A 21,984-nucleotide genomic window follows, 5' to 3' on the forward strand; every position below is an offset into this window, starting at 1 on the left:
GGAACAACAATGATTCAGACAAAGCCTTGTTGATTTAGTCAGAACAGAGAAGAAAGCTGAAGGAGCAGAGTGAAGTCCCTTGACTTACCAGGCATGTTTTGCTCCAGGTGCAGGTCCAATGGTGACTACGTAGAGATTTCTGGGTGTCAAGTTGGCAACTGACATCTCCACTGAGCGAGCCGACTCATGGGCAGCAAAAGACACCTGCCTTGTGCCTCTGTGCTGCCACACGAATCATGCACCCCTTGTTGGGCATCTGAGTCCTCCATCATCAAGGAAAGTAAGTGGAGGGCTGAGTATATTTGACTGTGCTGCAGCCTTTCCATAGACCACTCAAATGGAGCTCATAGACCACCGTTTAAAAAACTCTGCCTTAGTCCATTGTCAATACCATTTCCCTTCCTGCTGTGTGCGCGTCTCCTCCTTGCATACTGGGACAAGTGATTTGTTGTAAAAGCAGACTAAAGTCAAGCAATGTGGTTGAGATCGTGGAATCGTAGCATTGGAAGGGACCTCAAGGGACATCCAGTCCAACCAACTGGTGAATAGACATTCCATTGTGGCGACTGTAACCGAGGTTTCAGGTGTCTTTGGTGCCTAGCTTATCTATCTGAGCTTCTTCCACTGTCACCTACAGTATGTTTTGGGAAAGGCGAAGGGGCAGGCGCCCGGGGGAATCAACAAGCAATGAAGACACTCATTTGAATGCACAAAATTACTCTAATCCATTTTTAAAGTAAAGTTTATTAAATGGTAGTATTCTCTAACAAATTTTAAGAAAATGCAGGCATAAGGTTTGTGCTAACTATTCCCGATACCATGAACCTTAAACTGCAAAAGTGTCCAATAATAAGCAATCTCCTGGCTGGAAATTGAATTTGTACCCAAATCTTCTCTCTGGAGAGATAATTAGACTCAGGTCCTTTCAGGCTTTAAGTTTATAATTTTCTTCACCAGTAAATCCAGATCTTCATCTTCCTCGCCACTTAAGTCCAATTCATGGCTTTCCTCAAATTCAACATTTCTGTTTCTTGTTTGATCGTTTTTGGAAGATTCATGCTCAGTGTTCTCTAGACTTGTCTGAATCCTATGACAAAATACACAAAGTATCATTTCTCCAGCTTTCATCCCTGAATTTTGAAACTGGGATATGATGCAGGAGGAGAAGAGACTTTTCATACAAATATTTCATACAAATATATTTATTACGTATTTAATTACTTACTTACTTACTTACTTAATATACCGCCCTATACCCGCAGGTCTCAGGGCAGTTCACAGAATAAAATCAAAATATAAAACCACAAAATACAATATCAAAATAAAAACCACCACCACCCAATAACCTCCCCCCCTTAAAAAAACACATTTTGATATCAGCCAAATCAACCAAAGGCCTGATTAAAATGGAACGTTTTTGCCTGGCACCTAAAGGTGTACAATGAAGGTGCCAGGCGAACGTCCCTGAGAAGAGCATTCCACAGATGGGGAGCCACTGCAGAGAAGGCCCATTCTCATGTTGCCACCCTCTGGACCTCTTGAGGAGGCGGCACACAAAGGAGGGCCTCGGAAGATGATCTCAGGGTCCGGGTAGGTCCATATGGCATAGATTAGGGCAGGCATGTCCTACTTGGAGTAGCCTGTGGTCTACGATCCACTATAGAAACTGGCAGTTATCTACCACCCAGGGATGGGTTCAGGGTGGGTGGGCGCGCACCGCCGGCTGCTTCTCCTGAGGAGGCAGGGATGGGTGGGCACTGACTGTTTCCCGAGGGGACAGAGTTGGGTACAGGCTGGGCGGGCACTGGCTGCTTCCCCTGAGGGGGCAGGGCTGGGTACAGGGTGGGTGGGCGCTGGCTGCTTCGCCCAATGCCAGATGCTCCCCCCGCCCTTGTCAAAGGGAGCCGTGCAGGCGATCCTGATCCCGCCTCCCCCCTCAAAGTAGATGGGCTGCGGAGCTCTGGGCGATGCTTCTCCTCTCCCCCACCCCACCCCCCAACCAGCACTCTCTCTCTCACACACACACACAGCATGCCTTTCCGTCTGCGTGCGCCTCCGCCCTCTTCCTCCTCCCGCCGGCTTCTCCTTCTGCCTTTGTTATGCGCGTGCATCTTTCACGCCCAGCTCCCGTTGCCTTTATGGCTGGTGAGGAGCCTCCTGTGCTCTGGCTGCCTCGGCCCCCGATCGACCAAGATCAACCCCGCAATCAACCAGTCAACTGCAGTCGACAGGTCCGACCATGAGGGTAATGCAACCTCAACCCGTCAGTCATGCTGGCCAGAACAGCACAGTAATGCTTCGTGGGAAGCAAGGAGAAACTGCTGGTGTGGGAGTAATGAAGAGAGCTGTTCTGCTCTATATAGTCTAACCTAGGTCCGGTTTCTCTTTTCTGTTTAATGTATTAACTATGAAGCCTCATTTGACACATCTAAGGCATTTGTCATCCATTTTTTATCTGTCTCAGGATCGCAGCACCTCAAGGACCACCTCTCCCCATGGGAACCAGCCTGCAAGAGATTTGGAGGGTGGCAACATGAGAACGGGCCTTTTCTGTGGTGGCTCCCCACTTGTGGAATGCTCTCCCTGGTGAGGCACATTTCTCTTTTCCCAGGTCTTTGGCTAATTAAACAATCTATGGCTTTTTAATCTGGGGGGAGGTAACTGTTTTTGTTTGTTACTATGTTATTCATTTGGGGTTTTTTATACTGTTAATTGTCCTGTGATCCTTGGCAGAAGGGCAGCAGAAAAATTTACTAAATGAAATAAATAAAGAAATAAAATTTTGTTTAGTGTTCGCATGTGGGCAACAGTTTTAATCATAGGTAGTTGACCAAAATGGGAAGGTATTTTTTTGTTATTAAAAAAAATTGAGCTGTGCTCTCATATGCCATTAAAGGAGAGTGCCCACAATTCACATAGCGTATCACTGAATACCAGTATCTCCTCCTGGTTTATTTTTCAATGCCTAGGTAAGTGCTGACCCTGCTGTAATATTACTGGAAACAATTAGCCTCCAGATCTGGAAGCATTTAAGAATATAGGAGTTCCTGAAACGACCCAAATATTATGTGTTTTGTGTGAGAGAGAAGAGATTGCTCACTGCAAGTGAGGTCAGCATCCAGGTAGTTATCAGTCATATAACCAATTTCTGTAAAAATGCTATAGTTATGCTAGTTAGGAAGAAAACAGCATTTTTCCAGTAACACATTGTTGTCTGACTGTTGCAAAAATGCATATCAGAACAACTATACTGAAAAAACTCATAGCACGTTTTAAAAGCTATTGTGCTAAAAATCAACACTTGGTGAGGTGCTTAAAAATGATTTCCACAAACTTAGGTTAACTCTGGTAGTTCCAGCCTAGTCATGTATATAAATAGATGCAGCCAAGGTGTGAGCATTTGCATTACTAATGGGACTCCTTTATGTAACCAAACTTGTACAGTTTCATCAATGTGCCCCATTTTGTTGTAGCAAATTACCATTTGGCCACTTTACTGGAAAAGGGAAGGGTCCAAGCCTGTGGTTAAGATGGCAAACCTAGGCATCCTCATGTGGAAGCACTGAAGTTGATGACTCCTCCTCTCCCACAACTGTCTAGCAACAATCATTCCATCAGGATACAAAGACCTAGGAAGCAAGGCCACTCTCTTGGCTCTACTAAGAGACCAGATTCCTCTGGTTCCCTCACTCTCTTCAAACAGTTTCCATTCATGCTGGTTATTATGAGACTTTGGTGACTTCAATAACTGGTGCCTGACTTTGTTAGTTTTCCTCTTCCTTCCTCTTCCTGCCTTTTGGATTGAAAGCCCTAGGGGAGGGGATGCCTTGTTCATTACTGATCTTTTGTACATTGCTCTTGGCGCCTATAGGGGTGAAGAGCAGGGTAAAGATGCTTTAAATACTAAATTTAGTGTCATCATTACTGAAAAGCTGAGGAGGTGGCGGCGTAAGAGGCCACACTTAGTTCTCCAATCAGCACTGCAACACATCTGCCCAAAGAGAGATGGGATGCTTCACATGCAGGAACAGCATTTGCACTGCACAAGGAGACCGTGCCAAAAGACACAAGAGATGCATTTTGGCCATGATAAACAAGACACATGGAGCATGGCAGATGCTTGCGTTTCCTTCCCCTTCCATCTCACATTCAAAGCTACTCCAAGACCAGTTAAGATGATTATTACACACATCAAATCTAAGGTATACATCACGAAATAATCCACAGCATAAGCAGGGCTGGGCAATTTAACTTTCACTGCCACTGTGAGGAGGAACCCGATACTTCCTCCCAGCTTTGGAGCTTGGTCCAAGCCTGGATTCTGATGTGGCTTTGACCTTGCTCCTGCCTGCCCATTAGGCAAGGAAGGTCCAGGCATCAGAATGTTTCTGGCTGGACACCAAAGTTTGCCAACACCTGTGTGAAATAAATTGGGATACACAAATGTTAAGTGAAATGCTTACGGAATCACAATTTCTTCTTTCTTTCCACATTTAGCACATAGCTCTAATTCATGAGCACACAGTTTGCAGATGATGTGGTAAGAATCCTTTACAGTCTTCTTCAGACATTTGACACTATTAAAAGGAACACAAAAGTTGAATTAAAATGGTTAACCAGACTGTTTGTTACAAAAGATCGCTGCATATCTTTCAAATTTCAGATAGCCGAGTAAGAGAGATGTTTGAATGATTTTCAGAAGCTTTGAAATCCTGTGAGAATGAGAGGGTTTTGCTTGTTTCTTTCTTCTTCATTTTGCAATATGTAATACCCCCTTTCTTCCCAAAGGGTTAGAGAAGGTTCCCCCCTCCTGCATTACATTCTACATCCCTGGCACAAGGCTTCTTTAAAGCAGATTTTCCAGCTGCATATTCCCCAGACGCACAAAATGTTAAAAAGACAAACCAACACAAAGAACGCTTTGCTTGTTGCTTATACCCTGTATCAGTGGCAGTTTCTTCAGGAGTCAGTAGTTCTCATCTTCTCTACAGTAAGGTAACAGTCCAGTATAAATCCCAACTCAGTGACACTGAGCAAGGGCCACTGGCTTACTCTGAAAGTTATCTATCAAATTCTGCTACTTCATCAAACTTGTGCTACCAAAACATAGCCCTCACTTCTAAACATAAAATTGCCTTGTAAGTCCCAATGAGTTTGGCAGGACTCACTCCTATGGAAGTGTACATAAGAAAGCAGCCTTAGTCACAAAGGTCGTTTCAAACACACCCTTTCCTCCTCGCAATAGAGACTTTGAGTGATACAACACTTTCAAAAACAAAGGCAAGCCCAAAGATTGTTTATAACTGCAAGGCGTTCCTCTGTATGAATCACCTAGTGTTGCAAAGGTATTACTCCTTCTGAGAAGCAAATGACACATTGAGCAAAAAACACAAGTCACAAAGCCCAGATTTTTGTTTTGTATTAATGAAAAGCAGACAGGCTTGATTGTAAGTGAATGGAAAGGGAATGCTTAAATCTCTCCCTCTCAAAACGGTTTCCTCCCCATGCAGGGTCCTGCATATCCTATCATTGCCCTTCTCAAAACTGCAGACTCCTGAGGCTGCTTCTCATTTAAAAATGAAGCTTATTTACATGCATGCCTGCATACATCATTTGTCTCTGAATGTATGGAAGAGCAACTAATGATTATTCAAGCAATGGAGGTCTAAGATAGTTCAAAGTCCACTGAAGACTATTCACCTAGATTAATTTTAAGGAAGTGTTCCATAGCTCCAATTTAATGACAGTCTTTACTTTGCATGGCTTTTGTATCAACATTTCTTCAGCATGCCTCATTACTCATAAATTTATTTCATGAAATCACAAGACTGTGGCTGTGTCCACACCTTGGGTCATCTTGACATCTGAATACAGTCAAGTATCTTCAGTACATACTGGTCTGCACTGAGCACATGTAATAACAGCAAAGTAGTAAGCTATGGAACAATATTTACTCACCATTTTTTAGGTTGCGTTAGTGGCTTGTATTTGTTGAATTTTACACGCCATTCCAGGACTTCCTTACAATGCTGACATAGCCCTTCATGGATTTTTGCATTAATTTTCTAAAAGGAATATGAAGAGTTTACATTTACTTAGTTGAACTTGAAATACAAAATCTCACAAATCAGTGACAACTTCATTATTTCTAGTTTTGAAAACTTTAAGAAACCATATGCGATGTAATGTGTATGATCTATGAAAAACTGTTCAAAATTTTGTCAGCATTAATTACACTGTTTTCTGGATTGCTTGAGGAAAGGCACATGCTATGATTTTTATGGAAAGAATGAACCAATCTACTTATTGTTTGACTGCAGACTTAGTTGGGTACATTCAAAAAAGCTTTCTGGATTGCAGCCAAAAGCCTTAGAAATACCTGGTGAGATTTCTCATGTCACTCTTTTAACCAAACACACAGTTCCATATTAAACAGCTTTTGAAAATCCCATCAGCTGTGAGTCAGACACATGTTGTCAGACACAGACAGCTGAAGAAAAGTACTAGCAATATTATAACCCCACCAAGGGCTCCAAATAAAATCACAACCATTCTCTGCTTGGCCTCTGTCACTGCAAGGCAGGGAGTTGCAAGGATGAAGGGAAGCATTTGCAAATGTTCTCTCTAATCAGTCAAAATTAACACTGCTAGCAACTTTCTTATTAGAGATGTTTACAGTAGTGTTAAGCATCATGTATTAGCATGTGAACATCACCATGCTAGGCTAGTTTGACACTCTGGCCAAACATCAGTGCACAGTAAATTTCCCCTTGTACCTACTGAGAGAGAGAGGTGACTCAGCTATTCCAACAGTGAGCAGGAAGCTACTCATCCTACTATCGCAACATTATCTCCGCAAGAACTCGACTCCTTGTTGACTAATCAGATTTAACTACATAAAAAGAGCCTAATGCATCATGCCAATGGCTCATATATGCCAGTATCCTGTTCTCACAATGGCCAACCAGATGCATGTGGGAAATCTGCAAGCAGGATTTGAGCACAAGAGCAGACTTAGGGTTGCCACCTGTATAACACAGGATTGTCCTGTATTTCAATGTAAAATTCAATGTAAAATCCATTGTGTGTGTGTGTGTGTGCGTGTGACAAATTCCAGAGATGCAATCCAGTTAGGTTGCAATAGATTGTAATGGGTTGCTTTCAAGTCACTTCAGCGCCAGAATTTTAAAAAAAATTGTCCCCCAACTGCACCGCCCTACCCTGTCTTGTATTTTGCCAGAACAAAGGTGGGAAGCCTAAGCTCACTCATCTCCTGTGGCTTCTAGCAACTGGTATTCAGATGGATTGCTGGTGTAGTGGTTAAGAGCAGTGGAGTCGTAATCTGGGGAACCGGGTTCGCGTCTCCGCTCCTCCACATGCAGCTGCTGGGTGACCTTGGGCCAGTCACACTTCTCAGCCCCCCTCACCTCACAGAGTGTTTGTTGTGGGGGAGGAAGGGAAAGGAGAATGTTAGCCGCTTTGAGACTCCTTCGGGTAGTGATAAAGCAGGATATCAAATCCAAACTCTCCTTCTTCCAGCTGTGGAGGCACATCATAGTAAGCTCCTCCGTGAATTTGTCTGATCATATAGTCCTACAGGTTGGTGGCCATCACTGCCGCCTGTGGGTGCTGTGTGAAGAAGTATTTACCGTATTTTTCGCTCTATAACACGCACCTGACCATAACACGCACGTAGTTTTTAGAGGAGGAAAACAAGAAAAAAAATATTCTAAACGAAACAGTGGATGTATGTTTTTTGTGGCTCATGCTGTGGCCACAGACATGTGATCTGACAGTGAGTTTGGAGTAGCGCAATGCAAAAATCCTGAGGATCCATGTGGATCCATGCTTTGTAACCACGTTTTTGCACCACTTTAAAGCATCCTTTAAAGCAAGCAGGCTCTGCTTTTCTCCCTCCTCCCCGCTCATCCCCGGCTTAGCGAGCTGAAAAACTTTGCTGCTATGTAGCGAGCTGAGTGGGGAGGAGAGAGGGACAGAGAGCCTGCTTGCTTTAAAGGAACCAACCGGACAGGAGCCGCTTACACTCGTGTAAGCGGCTCCTCTCCTCTCCCGCTTTGCTCCTTTAAAGAAGCGGTCTCTCTGTCTCTCTCTCCTCCCCACTCAGCGGCTCTTCTCCCGCTTTGCTGTTTCAAAGCGAGCCACGGAGGAGGGAAGGAAGGGGAACAATGGATCCTCTGCTCACGACTGCAGCAGATCCCCCCCGCTATCCGTAGGCATTCCCTCCATAACACGCACAGACATTTCCCCTTACTTTCTAGGAGGAAAAAAGTGAGTGTTATAGTGCAGAAAATACGGTATTTTTATCTTCCCTGAACCTTCCAACATTCAGTTTAATTGGATGTCCATGAGTTGTACTGTTAGAGATAAAAACTCTTCCCTATCCACTTTTCCACGCCATGGATAATTTTATAAACTTCTGTAATGTCACCTTATACACAGATTCAGAATTCAAAATGACCATAACAGATTGGAGAACTGGGCCCAAAGTAAGTTTCAATAGTTACAAACAATAGGAGTCAAACTTACAAGAAAGAAGATTCCGACTAAACATCAGGAAGAACTTTCGGACAGTAAGAGCTGTTTGACAGTGGACCGGACTCCCTCAGGACCTTGTGAGCTCTCCTTCCTTAGAGGTTTTTTTGCAGAGGTTGGATAGCCATCTGTAAGGGGGTTGTGCTAGATGACCCTTGGGGTCCCTTTCTAACTCAACACAATTCTGATTCTATGAACATTTGGTAATCACATGTGCAGCTGATGGTCCCAAACTGCCAAGCAAAGGCTCTGATGAGTATTAAGATTGCCTTTGCTGATGTATTGCAGAAACAACAGTGAAAATTATATTTCATTAGGTACATGCACAATTCCTTTAGCCCCTTATAAGCATATTCTTTCTTGTATTTATCCTGTCCTCGGACCATTAGGACAGCGTGGAGTTAAGACTGGCACTATGCTCTCAAGTTTATTTTTCACAGCCATAAGAACCAGAAACACAGTTTAAGAAACAAAGCAACAACTACCGGTAAATGCGAAAGCTGAGCTTTCACAATTATGAATTCCACATCTGCTACGGTTACCCAAATGATATTCAGTACAATACAGCAGATCAGGAGAAAGTAAAGTAAAATAAATAGATAAATAAATAAATAAGAAAAAGTCAATGAAAAATAACTGCTTTAGAATGCAAACAGTTTTGTTTCTGTTTTTAAGGGTGGTTTAAATTGCCTGCATTCGTCCCATTAAAGTTTCTTCATGGAAACAGTGTAAGCACTGAGAAAACTAAGACGACTCAGACTTCAAGGTCAAGTGTTGGCAGGAAAAACAAAGCAATTTTTAAAAAGAAAAAAATGCTTTGCATATTACAAATGTATACAGTTAAAATTACAAACAAGTCACATCACAGAAAACACAAAGCAAAGAAGAATTTGCAGGGGCATGATAATAGCATCAGTAGAGATATAATGTGGAAAATTGCTTTTTTTTTTTTCCAAGGCAAAAGAAAAACTTAGATAAGCCCAGTTCAAAAGCAAAGGTTGTAAGGCTTGGAGTGGGAAAGATTAACTGTAAGTTAATTTATTGCAAAGGCCATTGTGGCAATCATGATGGGTACAAAGATTTTAGACTACAAGAGGAAAAGAGAAGTTAGCTTTTAAGTCATTTAATTCACACTTCCTGAATATATTAGCGAGAATTGTGAGGTTTATATAAGGCACTTAGCTAATTTTAACTGCACAATCCAAAGAAAGATGCTACACAATGAAAACTGTCTAATTCCTTCCTACAAGAAGCCTTCAGTATTTTGTTACATGGTTGTTTCAATTGAACTAATTTCAATCAAATAGATATATTTATGTGATTGCAATCACAATTTGTTATAACAAAATGTAATTTTTAAAAATATGAATTGTCAACATTCTGAGGATCGTAGTCTATACATTTGAGAATTCTACAATGGTCCCCATCACTTGATTTAAATGTCACTATGTATTATTACATATTAAGAAAAGATAAAAGCGCTATTCAGTTTGTTAATGGTTCAGAAACTTGAAGGCAGAAGGTAAATGTGGAAAGACTAGAAGCAGGGACCCAAAAATGAGATGCTTAAGGGACACTTTTGACTAAATGGCATTCTCCTGAAGAAACAGAGAATAGTAATGTCAGCATTTTTGTTGCATTGTTGTCACAGCTCGTGAGAAATGGGAAAAGGGCTGTGCTACCACAAAGCGTGCTGGTAGTCACATTACAGCCTTCAACTTATGCAAGACAATCGAATCAGAAATATTTATTTACCTGATCTACTTAGTGACATTTGCTTGTCTAGCCTTCCAAGTTCTATTATTAAACAAGAATTACAGCGGTAACACAACTACTGCAAGAGCCACTGTATTGCGGTTAAGGCTTACAGTCATACCTTGGGTTACAGATGCTTCAGGTTGTGTTTTTTCGGGTTGCGGACCGCCGAAACCCGGAAGTACCGGAATGGGTTTCTTCCGGGTTTCGGTGGTCACGCATGTGCAGAAGTGCTAAATTGTGCTTTGCACATGCACAGACGCTCCAAATCACAACCCGCGCATGCGCCGACATGCTGCTGTGGGTTGCGGACGCTGCGGGTTGCGAATGTGCATTCCGCACAGATCATGTTCGCAACCCGAGCGTCCACTGTACAGGGAAATGATACATACAGTGGTACCTCGGGTTAAGTACTTAATTCGTTCTGGAGATCCGTTCTTAACCTGAAACTGTTCTTAACCTGAGGTACCACTTTAGCTAATGGGGCCTCCTGCTGCCGCCGCGCCGCCAGAGCACGATTTCTGTTCTCATCCTGAAGCAAAGTTCTTAACCCAAGGTACTATTTCTGGGTTAGCAGCGTCTGTAACCCGAGGTACCACTGTAATGAAATGAAAAAGATGTTTAAAATAACATTCGTAAAAAACCAGAAGATTTTCTCTTGGGAATTACAGGGACAGAACTACCTAAACTGTACAGAAACTTATTCATGTATGTGACTACAGAAGTAAGAATGTTACTTGCCCCAAAATGGAAAGACGTAGTATTCCCAGCAAAGGAAGAATGGATACAAAAACTTATGGAATATGTGGCGAAACTTACTGGAAGAATAAGAAATCAAGATAACCTTTTTATAAAAGAATGGAAATGGTTTATTGAATATTTAGATAAATTGTAAACAGATAAAAACATTGTTAGGATTATTGTAATAGCCTATAGTTTCATAAAAGTATATATTTAAAGAAGATGAATAAATGAGCAAATTAAGTTAATTTGGATACGCAAAAGATATTAAAAATAAATTTAAGGAATCGCAGAAAGAGGGGGAAGGAAGTCAAGTTTTGAAATGTCAAAATGATTGTAAAATCAGTGAAATGTATAAATCTGAAAATTATAAATGACTTTTTAAAAAGAAAGAATGCCAGGGATAAGAAAAGGCTGATTTCCAGTTTCCACAGGCTGGAATTATACAGGTGGGAGCTGGCTGCTTTGTATCTTATATTTCTCTCTGTTGCTTTTTTGCACTGAAAACAAGGCATTTCAAGTGGGCAGGAATTAAAGTATCACTGAGAAGTTTAACAACACCCTCTTGCTTTTTAATTGTTTCGGTAGTATGTGGGCTATACTATTAGTTTTGGCTAACAGGTTTTTACATCTAGATACATCAGATCTCTGAAAAGAAACATCAAGAGGCATTGAAGTTGTAGCATACAAATGTCAACAACAGAAATCGCTATCTTGGACTTTTGTGAAGGGAGAACATTTATCTCTGGATCCTCAACAAAAGCAGCAGCAAACTTTAGCAACAAATGCCAGAACCACAATGTTCAAGCTGGTAAATAAGGAAAGTACAACTGTGCAAATTCTAGCTGCTGAGATGTGGAGTACACCTTGGGTATGAAATGAATGGTATCCTAGTTGCTTGGGAATGCCCTTTTTCATATGCACACAGCCAGGATCCTTCTAGTGCCTATGTTAAAAAAAGAACTTTCTTAAGTCTCAACTGAAAAATTGGGAAGGACAGTGACCAAAGATAACTCTCCTTGTTTAGATGTTATTTTTAGGTAGCTGGGCAGACTGTGGAATTTGTGTAGCAGAAGGTAAGCCATATTGCATCAAGCACTGAGTCTATATAACCAGACACAATAAAGTCATCTCAGATTACTAAAGGAAACTGAAAAATAATGCAGCAATGCCACCAGCAAACTTCAACAGCAGATCTATCTTCCTCTTCTCTGCAGCATTCCAACCAAGGTGCTCCAATATAAAGTACTTCAATGGTGACTTTGAAACTACAACTAATCCAGAACTGGTGACTGGGAGCACCTACCAGGACCATAGAACACCAGTCCTAAAAGATCTTCACTGGCTCCCAGCACATTTCCGAGCACAATTCAAAGTGTTGGTGCTGACCTTTAAAGCCCTAAACGGCCTCGGTCCAGTAGACCTGAAGGAGCGTCTCCACCCCCATTGTCCAACCCAGACATTGAGATCCAGAGCCGAGGGTCTTCTGGTAGTTCCCTCGCTGCAAGAAGTGAGGTCATAGGGAACCAACCAGATGGATGAGGTATAAATAATAATTTGTTGCTGTTGTTGTTGTCCCTATGGAACACCCTCCCTTCAGATGTCAAGGAAATAAACAACTATCTGACTTTTAGAAGACATCTGAAGGCAGCCCTGTATCGGGAAGCTTTTAATGTTTGATGTTTTAGTATGTTCTGTATCAGGACTGGTCGTTGTCCTCTTCAGATCACCACACAAACGCTTCTTGTTCTTTTATAAAACTTTTTATTGCGTATTAACAAAACAATCTTATAAACGGTTCTTAACTATTATTCCTCAGAGTCACTTCTTTCAGATACCTTCTGAGCTCTGCTTCTCCGTGACCAGCCACCTTCAAAATGTCGAAGGCACCCTTCCCTTCGCTTTCCTGCTCTTTTTCCTACCCTCCTGGCTAGAGCTGGCTTGTATCTCCCCTCCTCCCAATCTGAGCTAGAACTGAACCCTTGCCTTTCCTGGGAACAGCCAGTCTCTCCCTGCTGTTCCTCTTGCTCTCTTCTGTTAGATTCACTGCTCTCCTTCCCCCCTTGGCGAATGCTTTCTCCCTCTGAGAAACTGGAAACTTCTAACTCTTCCCTGACATCCTGCTATATGCTGTGAGCCACCCAGTGTGGCTGTGGAAACCCAGTCAGATGGGTGGCATTTTCCTTTTTTAAGCATATTATCGTACATACCACAAAATTTCACATCTTATACAATCTTTTTGGACTTCCATCAACACCTCTGATGATCCCCCATTTTTATTATTTCTTCTGCATTTCTTTATATTCATATTGCCTTTAATTATCTTGACTAACATCTTTCTTTTTGTCCAATTATGCAATAATTCAGATTATTCACCTCACAAAACTTCTTGCAAACCTACAAATGTAATATGATCATCACAATTACTTTTCAAATAGTCCGTAAATTTACACCAATCTTCTGTGAATCTCTGGTCCTGCTGGTTTCGAATTCTTCCTGTTAATTTGTCTAATTCTGCATACTCCATCAATTTCATCCTCCAATCTTCTTTCGTCGGTAATTCTTCTTGCTTCCATTTTTGTGTTAACAATATTCTTGCTGCCGTCATTGCATATAAAAACAGCTTACAGTCTTTTCTATTTATATCATCTCCTACAATGCCCAGTAAATATGCTTCTGGTTTCTTAATAAATGTATATTTCAACATCTTTTTCATCTCATTATATATCATTTCCCAGAAGTTTTTCACCTTTTTACATTCCCACCACATATGATAAAATGTTCCTTCTTTTTCTTTACATTTCCAACATTTATTGCTTACCTTATACATTTTAGCCAATTTAGAGGTGTAATATACCATCTATACATCATTTTCATCACATTTTCTTTTAAAGCATTGCATGCAGAAAATTTTAAACCTTCCTTCCATAATTTTCCCCAATCGTTCAGCTGTATATTATACCCAATATCTTTAGCCCAATGAATCATAACAGACTTTACCTCCTCATCCTTCAAATGCCAATCAAGCAGCAATTTATACATTTTAGACAAAATTTTATATTTATTACTTAATATCTCAACTTCAAACTTTGATTTATTTTCATCAAATCCTTTTACTTTAAAATCCTGTTTAAACATTTCATTAACCTGACGATAGTGTAGCCAATCGTTTACATATTCTTTGACTTCCTCATATGGTTTCAACTTCCATTTACTAGATGGATGGCATTTTCCAGCTGCACTGGCTCCCGGTGGAGTACAGGGTCAGATTTAAGGTGCTGCTTTTGACCTTTAAAGCCCTTCACGGCCTAGGACCCTCGTACCTACGGGACCGCCTCTCCCGGTCTGCCCCACGGAGAGCCTCAAGGTCCATAAATAGCAACACCCAAGTGGTCCTGGGCCCTAAAGAAGTTAGATTAGCTTCAACCAGAGCCAGGGCCTTCTCAACACTGGCCCCGGCCTGGTGGAACGCTCTGTCTCATGAGACCAGGGCCCTGCGGGATCTGATTTCTTTCTGCAGGGCCTGTAAGACAGAGTTGTTCTACCTGGCCTTTGGCTTGGAGTCAACTGATTCCCTCCCCCTCTTTCCCTTTTCCTTTCTCCTCCTGTGATGAGGCTGCATTTTAATGTTTCAATGTTGTGTTTAATCTTCTTTTTAAGTTGTATTCATTCCACTTGTTTTTATTATTGCTTGTTAGCCGCCCTGAGCTGGGGAGGGCAGGGTATAAATAAATTTTCTTCTTCTTCTTCTTCTTCTTCTTCTTCTTCTTCTTCTAGTAATAAAATCATCATCATCAAGGTTGTGGAAGGTGTTTCAACTACAGATATTAGTAAGCTTCATTCTTTTTTTAAAAAGATGCATATCCCCTTTTGTAGGGCATATGTTAAAGACAGCAGGACAAGTCATAAATTCCCCGGTTTTAACAAGATTGCCAGTCTTCTGAATAGACATGTAAGCAGAACACTATGAGAAATAGTTTTAAAATTCACAGCTACCTTCTACTTACTCTTCCTCACATTTCTGGTTTGTATTCATTAGTATGCAAAAGCAAACAAATGAAAAGATACCGTATTTTGTATTCCTGAGAGCATTCTGGCATCTTTAACCATTTTAATAGTTTGGGGAGGCACCAGGCAAACTTCAAAACTGTTCTAGGCTTCAGCACTGAAAGAAAACTTGATGTTGCTAAGCAATGTCCTTTTTGAGGGGGGAGGGGGGAGAGCTTTCCTTCCAAATACTTTGCTATTCCATTAAGGGAGTATGACATCACAACTGGAAAGGGAAATGTTTCAACGATAAAGGCAGCCCAGAAATGTTAATGTACTTGGAATGCAAGCAGGCATGGCCAGAAGTGCTCTGTCTGAGCAGCTCTGAGAGGAGTGCAGACATTTCCCAAGGGCTACGTAAAGTCATTCATTACCTATAGCTTGTCAAACAGGAATCTATGATAAAGCAAAGGGATAATTATTTTAATGGTAATGAAGCATGAAATATTGTAATTATGAAACCGAGGCACAACACCCACTTCCTGTTTGACCTATGCTTCCTACTCTAGACTTCTCTCTCTCTCTCTCTCTCTCTCTCTCTCACACACACACACACACACACACAAACACTGGATACATGCATTGCTTTACATTAATAAGGAAGTATGTTTAATTTTCTTTTTAAAAATCAGCAGTATGTTTTTCTTTCTGTAACTCTTCTGTTTATGCTAAGGCTATTCTAAATCGTTATATTTGTAAATTATAGGAAGAGTAGAACTTCACACTCCACTTTATTTTAAAAAAAAAACCACACACACAGACACAAAGACAGGAAGATGGATGAAAATGTACAGATTTATTGCAGTTAACACTACAAATCTGAGAAAGAATATATATTTGAAGATCACACATCATTTCAGACAAGGACTACAATCTCTAGACTCTAGGGCAGTGTTTTCCCCTTTGAGAGACTTGTCTTCCTGGTGTAACACTTCTCTGGGGGTAGTTTTAATAATACTATTTTATCCTTGAATTGTTTTCTTTAGCTAAAAACTAGGAAAAATTACAGAGTGTACCATCTGAAACCCTTTCAAACGGTACCACACTGTGGAATGGCATTATTTTATTTCACACACAGCGAATACTGTAATACACTTTTCAGACAAGTATCATCACAAACTTGGTATATCTTGCAATTGACTTGAATGTCATACATAATCCTTTTTCTTATGTTAACCCTGCTGTGTTCCTTATATTACCTTACTTACTTACTGCTATATTCATATCCCATACTAGGGGCTGCCACCCCTACTCGCTGCATTCACACCACATCTTGCCCTGCATGTGGCCAACCCCTTTCCCTTTTACATGCATGTGTGACCAAGGCAGACAATGCCTAGTACCTAAAGGATGACAAAGATAGTACTAGGTGGGTATGTCTAGGGAGGGTGTCCTACAATTTGGGAAACACCACAGAAAAGGTGCTTTCTCCAGTAGCCACCAGCATAACCTCTGAAGAAGTCACAATGCTCTTGTAAGCCAATGCAGCTTTCAGAAAAGTAGAACCAAAATTCTAAAGTCAGGTGCAAAGGTAAGGATGAAGACAAAAAGTACTGAACACCTGAATGGGGCTATTTTAGAAGCACTTGATTCCCCCCCCCATGCCATGCATGTGCCCAGCAAAGACCAAACCCAGTCTATCTGCACAGAAGTAGTGATGGATATGGAGCCATGCCAAACACCTGCTCTAATCACATAATATGAAGTCGGCATAGCTTCTTCTATGCCACAATCCTCCTTATTTGGGCCATTTCTCTTGTACTTCAAGTTTGGTGCCAGCATGTCAAGCCTGGAATGAAAGATGTTCCTGAGCAGATGCAGCCAGGGCCACTGAGGAGCCTGCCTGCTATACTGTTCTCATGCCCTGCTTTGTGCAGTAGTGCTGAAAAGTGAAAGTGACTCAAGTCTCAGCAGAGCTCAACTGCAGGATAAACAAGAACTGTAAAGGATTGGTAGGTAAGATATGTGCACATGATAAGACACATGCTTATTAAGCATACAGTAAGTCATATGACAAAAGCGGTTTCTTACCTGATGACATCTGCAACAGAACATCTCAGTTTCTGAATACAAACAGAAAACTGCCTTGTTCTTTTTTTTAAAGTACAGTGGTGCCCCGCAAGACGAATGCCTCGCAAGACGAAAAACTCGCTAGACAAAAGAGTTTTCCGTTTTTTGAGTCGTTCCACAAGACGAATTTCCCTATGGGCTTGCTTCGCAAGACGAAATGTCTTGCGAGTTCTTGCGAGTTTGTGTCCTTTTTCTTAAAGCCGCTAAGCCGTTAATAGCCGCTAAGCCGTTAATAGCCGCTAAGCCACTAATAGCCGTGCTTCGCAAGACGAAGAGACTCGCGGAATGGATTAATGTTGTCTTGCGAGGCACCACTGTAATACTATAGTTCAGAGTAAGTCTTAAACTTGCCTCATGGCTACATTTTTGCTTTCAAGAAAGCCAGGTGTAAAGCATTAAAACTCAAATTCAAAAGGGGGAGTGTACTAAAAGAGGAAACACTAAGATATTGTGCACTGGTGCTCTATCAGTCATGGAATCATAGCAAGAAACTGAGGCATACGCAGAAAAGAGAACTTGGTTGTATTCATATATTTTAACATGTCCCCTCTCACCACTGTAACACAAATCCATTATATGTTCTTTTGGATTATTCGAATAGTGAAGTATAGGCGCAATATTATATTTTAGTTGGAAAATTAAAAACAGAAGCAAAAATAAATAAAAATTAATTACAACCAAATGGCTTATACCAGGGGTCAGCAAACTAAGGTCCGTGGGCTGGACAAGGTCCGAGGGGCTCTTTAATACAGCCTGAGGACCCTGCTGCCCACCTGGTCAGTCCCCACACTAAACTGGCATTGCGCAGCGACGCCTCACTGCACGGGGACTAACTTCCGCGACAGGCACACAGGCAGCTTCGGATTGGCTCCAGGAAGTTCCCACAGCCAATTCAAAGCCACAGATGCCTCTGGGCGGGTGGCGATGGTGGCCAATCCGAAGCTGCGCCGGGTTTCCTCAGCGCACGGGCGGCAAGGCTTCGGATTGGCCAGCATCGCGGCCATGGGCAGAGAGGCTGGTGGGTGTGTCGCGGGGATTCGGCCGGAGCTTGGAATGCCTGCTGACCCTACGCCAGGTGCCCGGGAAAGCTCTCCCAGAAACAAGAGGCACCACCACCATCGTCAGCTCCCAACCACTGCTGGAGGAGGTACGAAAGCAGGAGGGACTGGGGGAGAGAGAGCAGCCCCCCTCCGTCCGTGTGTGTGCACATGCATGCGTGTGTGGTCCGGCCCGCCAGAAGACTTGAGGGACAGTAAGCTGGCCTGCTGGTAGAAAAGTTTGCTGATCCCTGGCATATACCAATTAATACCCAATGAAAGAGTAGCAGTGGTGATGCCCAAATTTACAGAATTTATATGGTTAAGTGATGGTAAAAGAGAAGACAGCCATTTGAAATGCTTTAGTCTCCCTATGCTATACTAGATTCAGTACGTAGCCGTGTTGGTCTGACACAGTCGAAATAAAAATTTAAAAATTGTCTAGTAGCACCTTATAGACCAGGGACACGGGTGGCGCTTTGGGTTAAACCACAGAGCCTAGGACTTGCCGATCAGAAGGTCGGCAGTTCGAATCCCCGCGATGGGGTGAGCTCCCGTTGCTCAGTCCCTGCTCCTGCCAACCTAGCAGTTCAAAAGCAAGTGCAAGTAGTTAAATAGGTACTGCTCCAACGGGAAGGTAAACGGCGTTTCTGTGCGCTGCTCTGGTTTGCCAGAAGCGGCTTAGTCCTGCTGGCCACATGACCTGGAAGCTGTACGCCGGCTCCCTCGGCCAATAAAGTGAGATGAGCGCTGCAACCCCAGAGTTGGCCACGACTGGACCTAATGGTCAGGGGTCCCTTTACCTTATAGACCAACTAAGTTTGTTCTGGTATAAGCTTTGCATGCACAGGAAAGCTTATACCAGAACAAACTTAGTCTATAAGGTGTTACTAGACAATTTTTTACTTTTTTATTTTTATTTATACTATACTAGTTATATAAAGCCCCCCCATGGAATTGTTCAGAGCTTTATGCTCTACAGAAATAAATGAAAAATACATTTAACATGTTTTAAAATCTGCTCCATCTGTGGCCTTTGCGCACGCATGCGCGCACACCCACACACCCCGTGTTTCAACTTTAGTTAAATATCAATGGTGTTCTTTCTTCTTTATTTGAGATATGTAGATTGGATTGCATCCAACAAAGGTGCCCATTAGCACCAGGTGTTCCACCTGCACAAACAGGACCTCCTCTTCCTCTCCTCTATCCCAATTTTTATTTTCACCACCAGCTAAAACACTCCACCTTTCTCGTTAAATGCCAATGCCTGAAACTGACCTTTCCCGTAGCAATGTGGTTTAGGTGTGTGATCAAACTGGACTACTGCCTGCAGTGTACAAATATTTCTCTTTCAAGCCCTGCCATTAAGGTATGCAGCTATAGACCAATGACATAACACTATCCCGCATGGAATGTCATAATACAAGAACACCCCTACAACTGCATCTATTCATGGTCAAAAACATGGTTGCCCAATAAGTAAATAACTTCAGGGGGTGGAATCAGCAACAGACTAACACATTTCCAGAGCAGCAAATGTCAGAAAGTAGAATGTCCACCATTTATAAAGACTCTCTACATATCTTCAACATGAATGTAGAAATTATTAGGGAAGCTGCCCTCATGCAATTGTAGAAACAACAGTTCTATAGTAAAAAGTACTATTAAAACTGTTAAATAAAAATATTACTCATTTAATGTTTGCAGGCTTAGGCAATTCTAAATCTTATTGAAAGCACTGGTATTAATACGAACAGTTAAAGGCCTTAGGCTACATTTCCAAGGACATATATTTCAAAGTACCAGTAAATGCCAACAGGTCACACTATCAAACAAATATAATCACAACAGGAGGATCAGTCATATTGACCACCATACACATCAGGCACACACAAAGAAAAGAGAATTCAGATGACAACAAATCTATCTATTCAACAGTACACCCATACCGCCCTGCTTGTACCTTAAGCCCTGCTTTGGAGGTTCTCTTTGTGTGCCCACCCATTACGTCAGAAAGTTGTGTGGCCATGACGGAGAGATCTTTCTGTGGAGATCTCCCTTCCACTGGACCTGCACCCAATCTCTTTGCTGCAAGCTTTTCGGAAGGCCCTGAAAAATGTTCTTCAACTGGTTTTCCAGGCATGATGCCCATTCGTTGGGTAAGGTTTTTTAATGTCTAGTGTTATGAATTTGGTGTGTTTTAAATATTATAGTGTTTCTATCATTTGTTTTTATTACAGTAATAATTGCTTGGGGAAATTGTTTGCTCAGAAAAGAAGCTTAAAATATTTGCATTGTTATCATCTTACAGTATCCTGAAGTTCATTGCTCAATGAGTATTTGAGGCTATTTAGTTGAGAAAAATGGTAAATAAAAAGAGCTTGAGACAGACGTTCATGAAATATCACATGATATTATATCACTTGCATAGCAGCTTCTTGTGCCTGTAACTGGTTACTCCGATTCTGCCAACTGGGAAACTCAGGTACCAGAGACAGTAGGAATGAAATTAAACCCAGGAATTTGGGCCTGTACTGCAGTCCCTATTGAAACTCATCCACCCATAGGTGGCATATTGGGAGAAGCAAGGTAGAGGGCCTGACATGAATTTAACCAGAGAGGGCTTTCTCATTTCTGGCACCTTGCTTATATGCTGCCTTCCCCATTAAGGCTCACCTGGCATCAAAACAGATGCTCTTCCAGTGCAGGTAGAAACTTGATTTACCGAGGCTTTTCAGCATCTGATTATTTTTCTAGGCTGCTACTGGCTTTTATTTGTTCTGCTGTTATTAATTTACATTGTATTTATTACCATTGCAAGCTAGTTTTGTTTAAGCATGTAAACAAACTCAGAACTCTGCTTGTTTAAAAAATCCTCCTTGTTTTCAAAATAAAATTGGTAAGGTTCAACATTCCCTAGTCCACACCCAAACAAGAACTTCTACCTTAAACTCCGTCGCACTTGCATCTTCAGCCAGCCAACACTTCATAAGGGATGGTTACAGTGATGAGTATTTAAATTACACTTGAAAGATGCTGCTTTCTATGCATTGTGGGTCCTGCCTGACTAGAGAGATCAGTCCAATTAAGCCATGCAGAACAGGAACAGCAACCTGGGGCTGCAGTTCTGTGGTCACACACTTGGAAGCCAGTTCCATTGAACCCAAACATGGACAGGCCTGGATTACAGTGCCTTTTAAATAGTTTGTTGGACTCTGTCCAGAGCGGCTGGGAAACCCAGCCAGGTGGGCGGGGTATAAATAAGTCATTATTAATGTCAGACAATTATTAGCCGCTCTTCCTACCGCACACCTCCAGTCACACTTTCTCAACTCAGCTTCGGGGGGGGGGGGGCTCTGGCCCTCGGGCTGCTGGTGGCTTCAGCTTCTGTCCGTCTGCTCAGTGTTCCTTGGACCACCCGGAGGGCCAGAGGCAGGGAGAGAAAGGGGGCGACCTGGCGCCAGGCCCCGAGGGAGCGGGGCGCCTACCTTGCGCCGGGCGCTGGCGTCGTGCCTGTCGTTGCGGAAGGCCTGCGCGTTCTGGTGGCGCTGCGGCCTCGTGCGCGCCACGTTCCCCCGCTGGCAGCTCATGCTCCGGCCGGAAGTGACGCCGGCCCGCTTCCGCCGCTCGGCGCCCCGCGACGCCGAATGGGCCGCGCGCCGCAGTGTCTCCTGAGCGCCCGCATTGGCCCGGGGACGCCGGCGCGAGGCCGCGGATTGGCTGCGCCCGCGCAGAGCCCGCCCTCCCCTCGGCATCCCGCGAGGGCGACGCGCCGCTC

The 21,984-nt window shown here is 42.6% G+C and overlaps 1 protein-coding gene across 1 annotated transcript; it reads right to left on the reverse strand.

The window, feature by feature from the left end:
* Positions 1–726: 726 nt before the first annotated feature.
* LOC308458302 (uncharacterized protein C9orf85 homolog) lies at positions 727–21,837 on the reverse strand. The gene is made up of 4 exons (XM_080973285.1): positions 21,695–21,837; positions 5,959–6,065; positions 4,464–4,577; positions 727–1,087 (listed from the first exon to the last, which is right to left on the reverse strand). The coding sequence occupies exons 1-4, from the start codon at positions 21,794–21,796 to the stop codon at positions 916–918; spliced, it is 495 nt and encodes a 164-aa protein (XP_080829411.1). The 5' UTR covers positions 21,797–21,837; the 3' UTR covers positions 727–915.
* Between the last annotated feature and the right edge of the window lie 147 nt (positions 21,838–21,984).

The sequence above is a fragment of the Podarcis pityusensis genome (genome assembly GCF_964106645.2).
Source record: "Podarcis pityusensis genome assembly, chromosome: 11".
Taxonomy (NCBI): domain Eukaryota; kingdom Metazoa; phylum Chordata; class Lepidosauria; order Squamata; family Lacertidae; genus Podarcis; species Podarcis pityusensis.

What these genes read in the sequence shown, in the direction of transcription:
- LOC308458302 (XM_080973285.1), bottom strand. Translation starts at nt 21,796, where the DNA reads ATGAGCTGCCAGCGGGGGAACGTGGCGCGCACGAGGCCGCAGCGCCAC. An exon ending in ACGCCAGCGCCCGGCGCAAG is followed by an intron (nt 6,066 to 21,694) that starts GTAGGCGCCCCG and finishes TATTCCTTTTAG; the next exon opens with AAAATTAATGCAAAAATCCA. An exon ending in AAAGAAGAAATTGTGATTCC is followed by an intron (nt 1,088 to 4,463) that starts GTAAGCATTTCA and finishes ATTTTGTCATAG; the next exon opens with GATTCAGACAAGTCTAGAGA.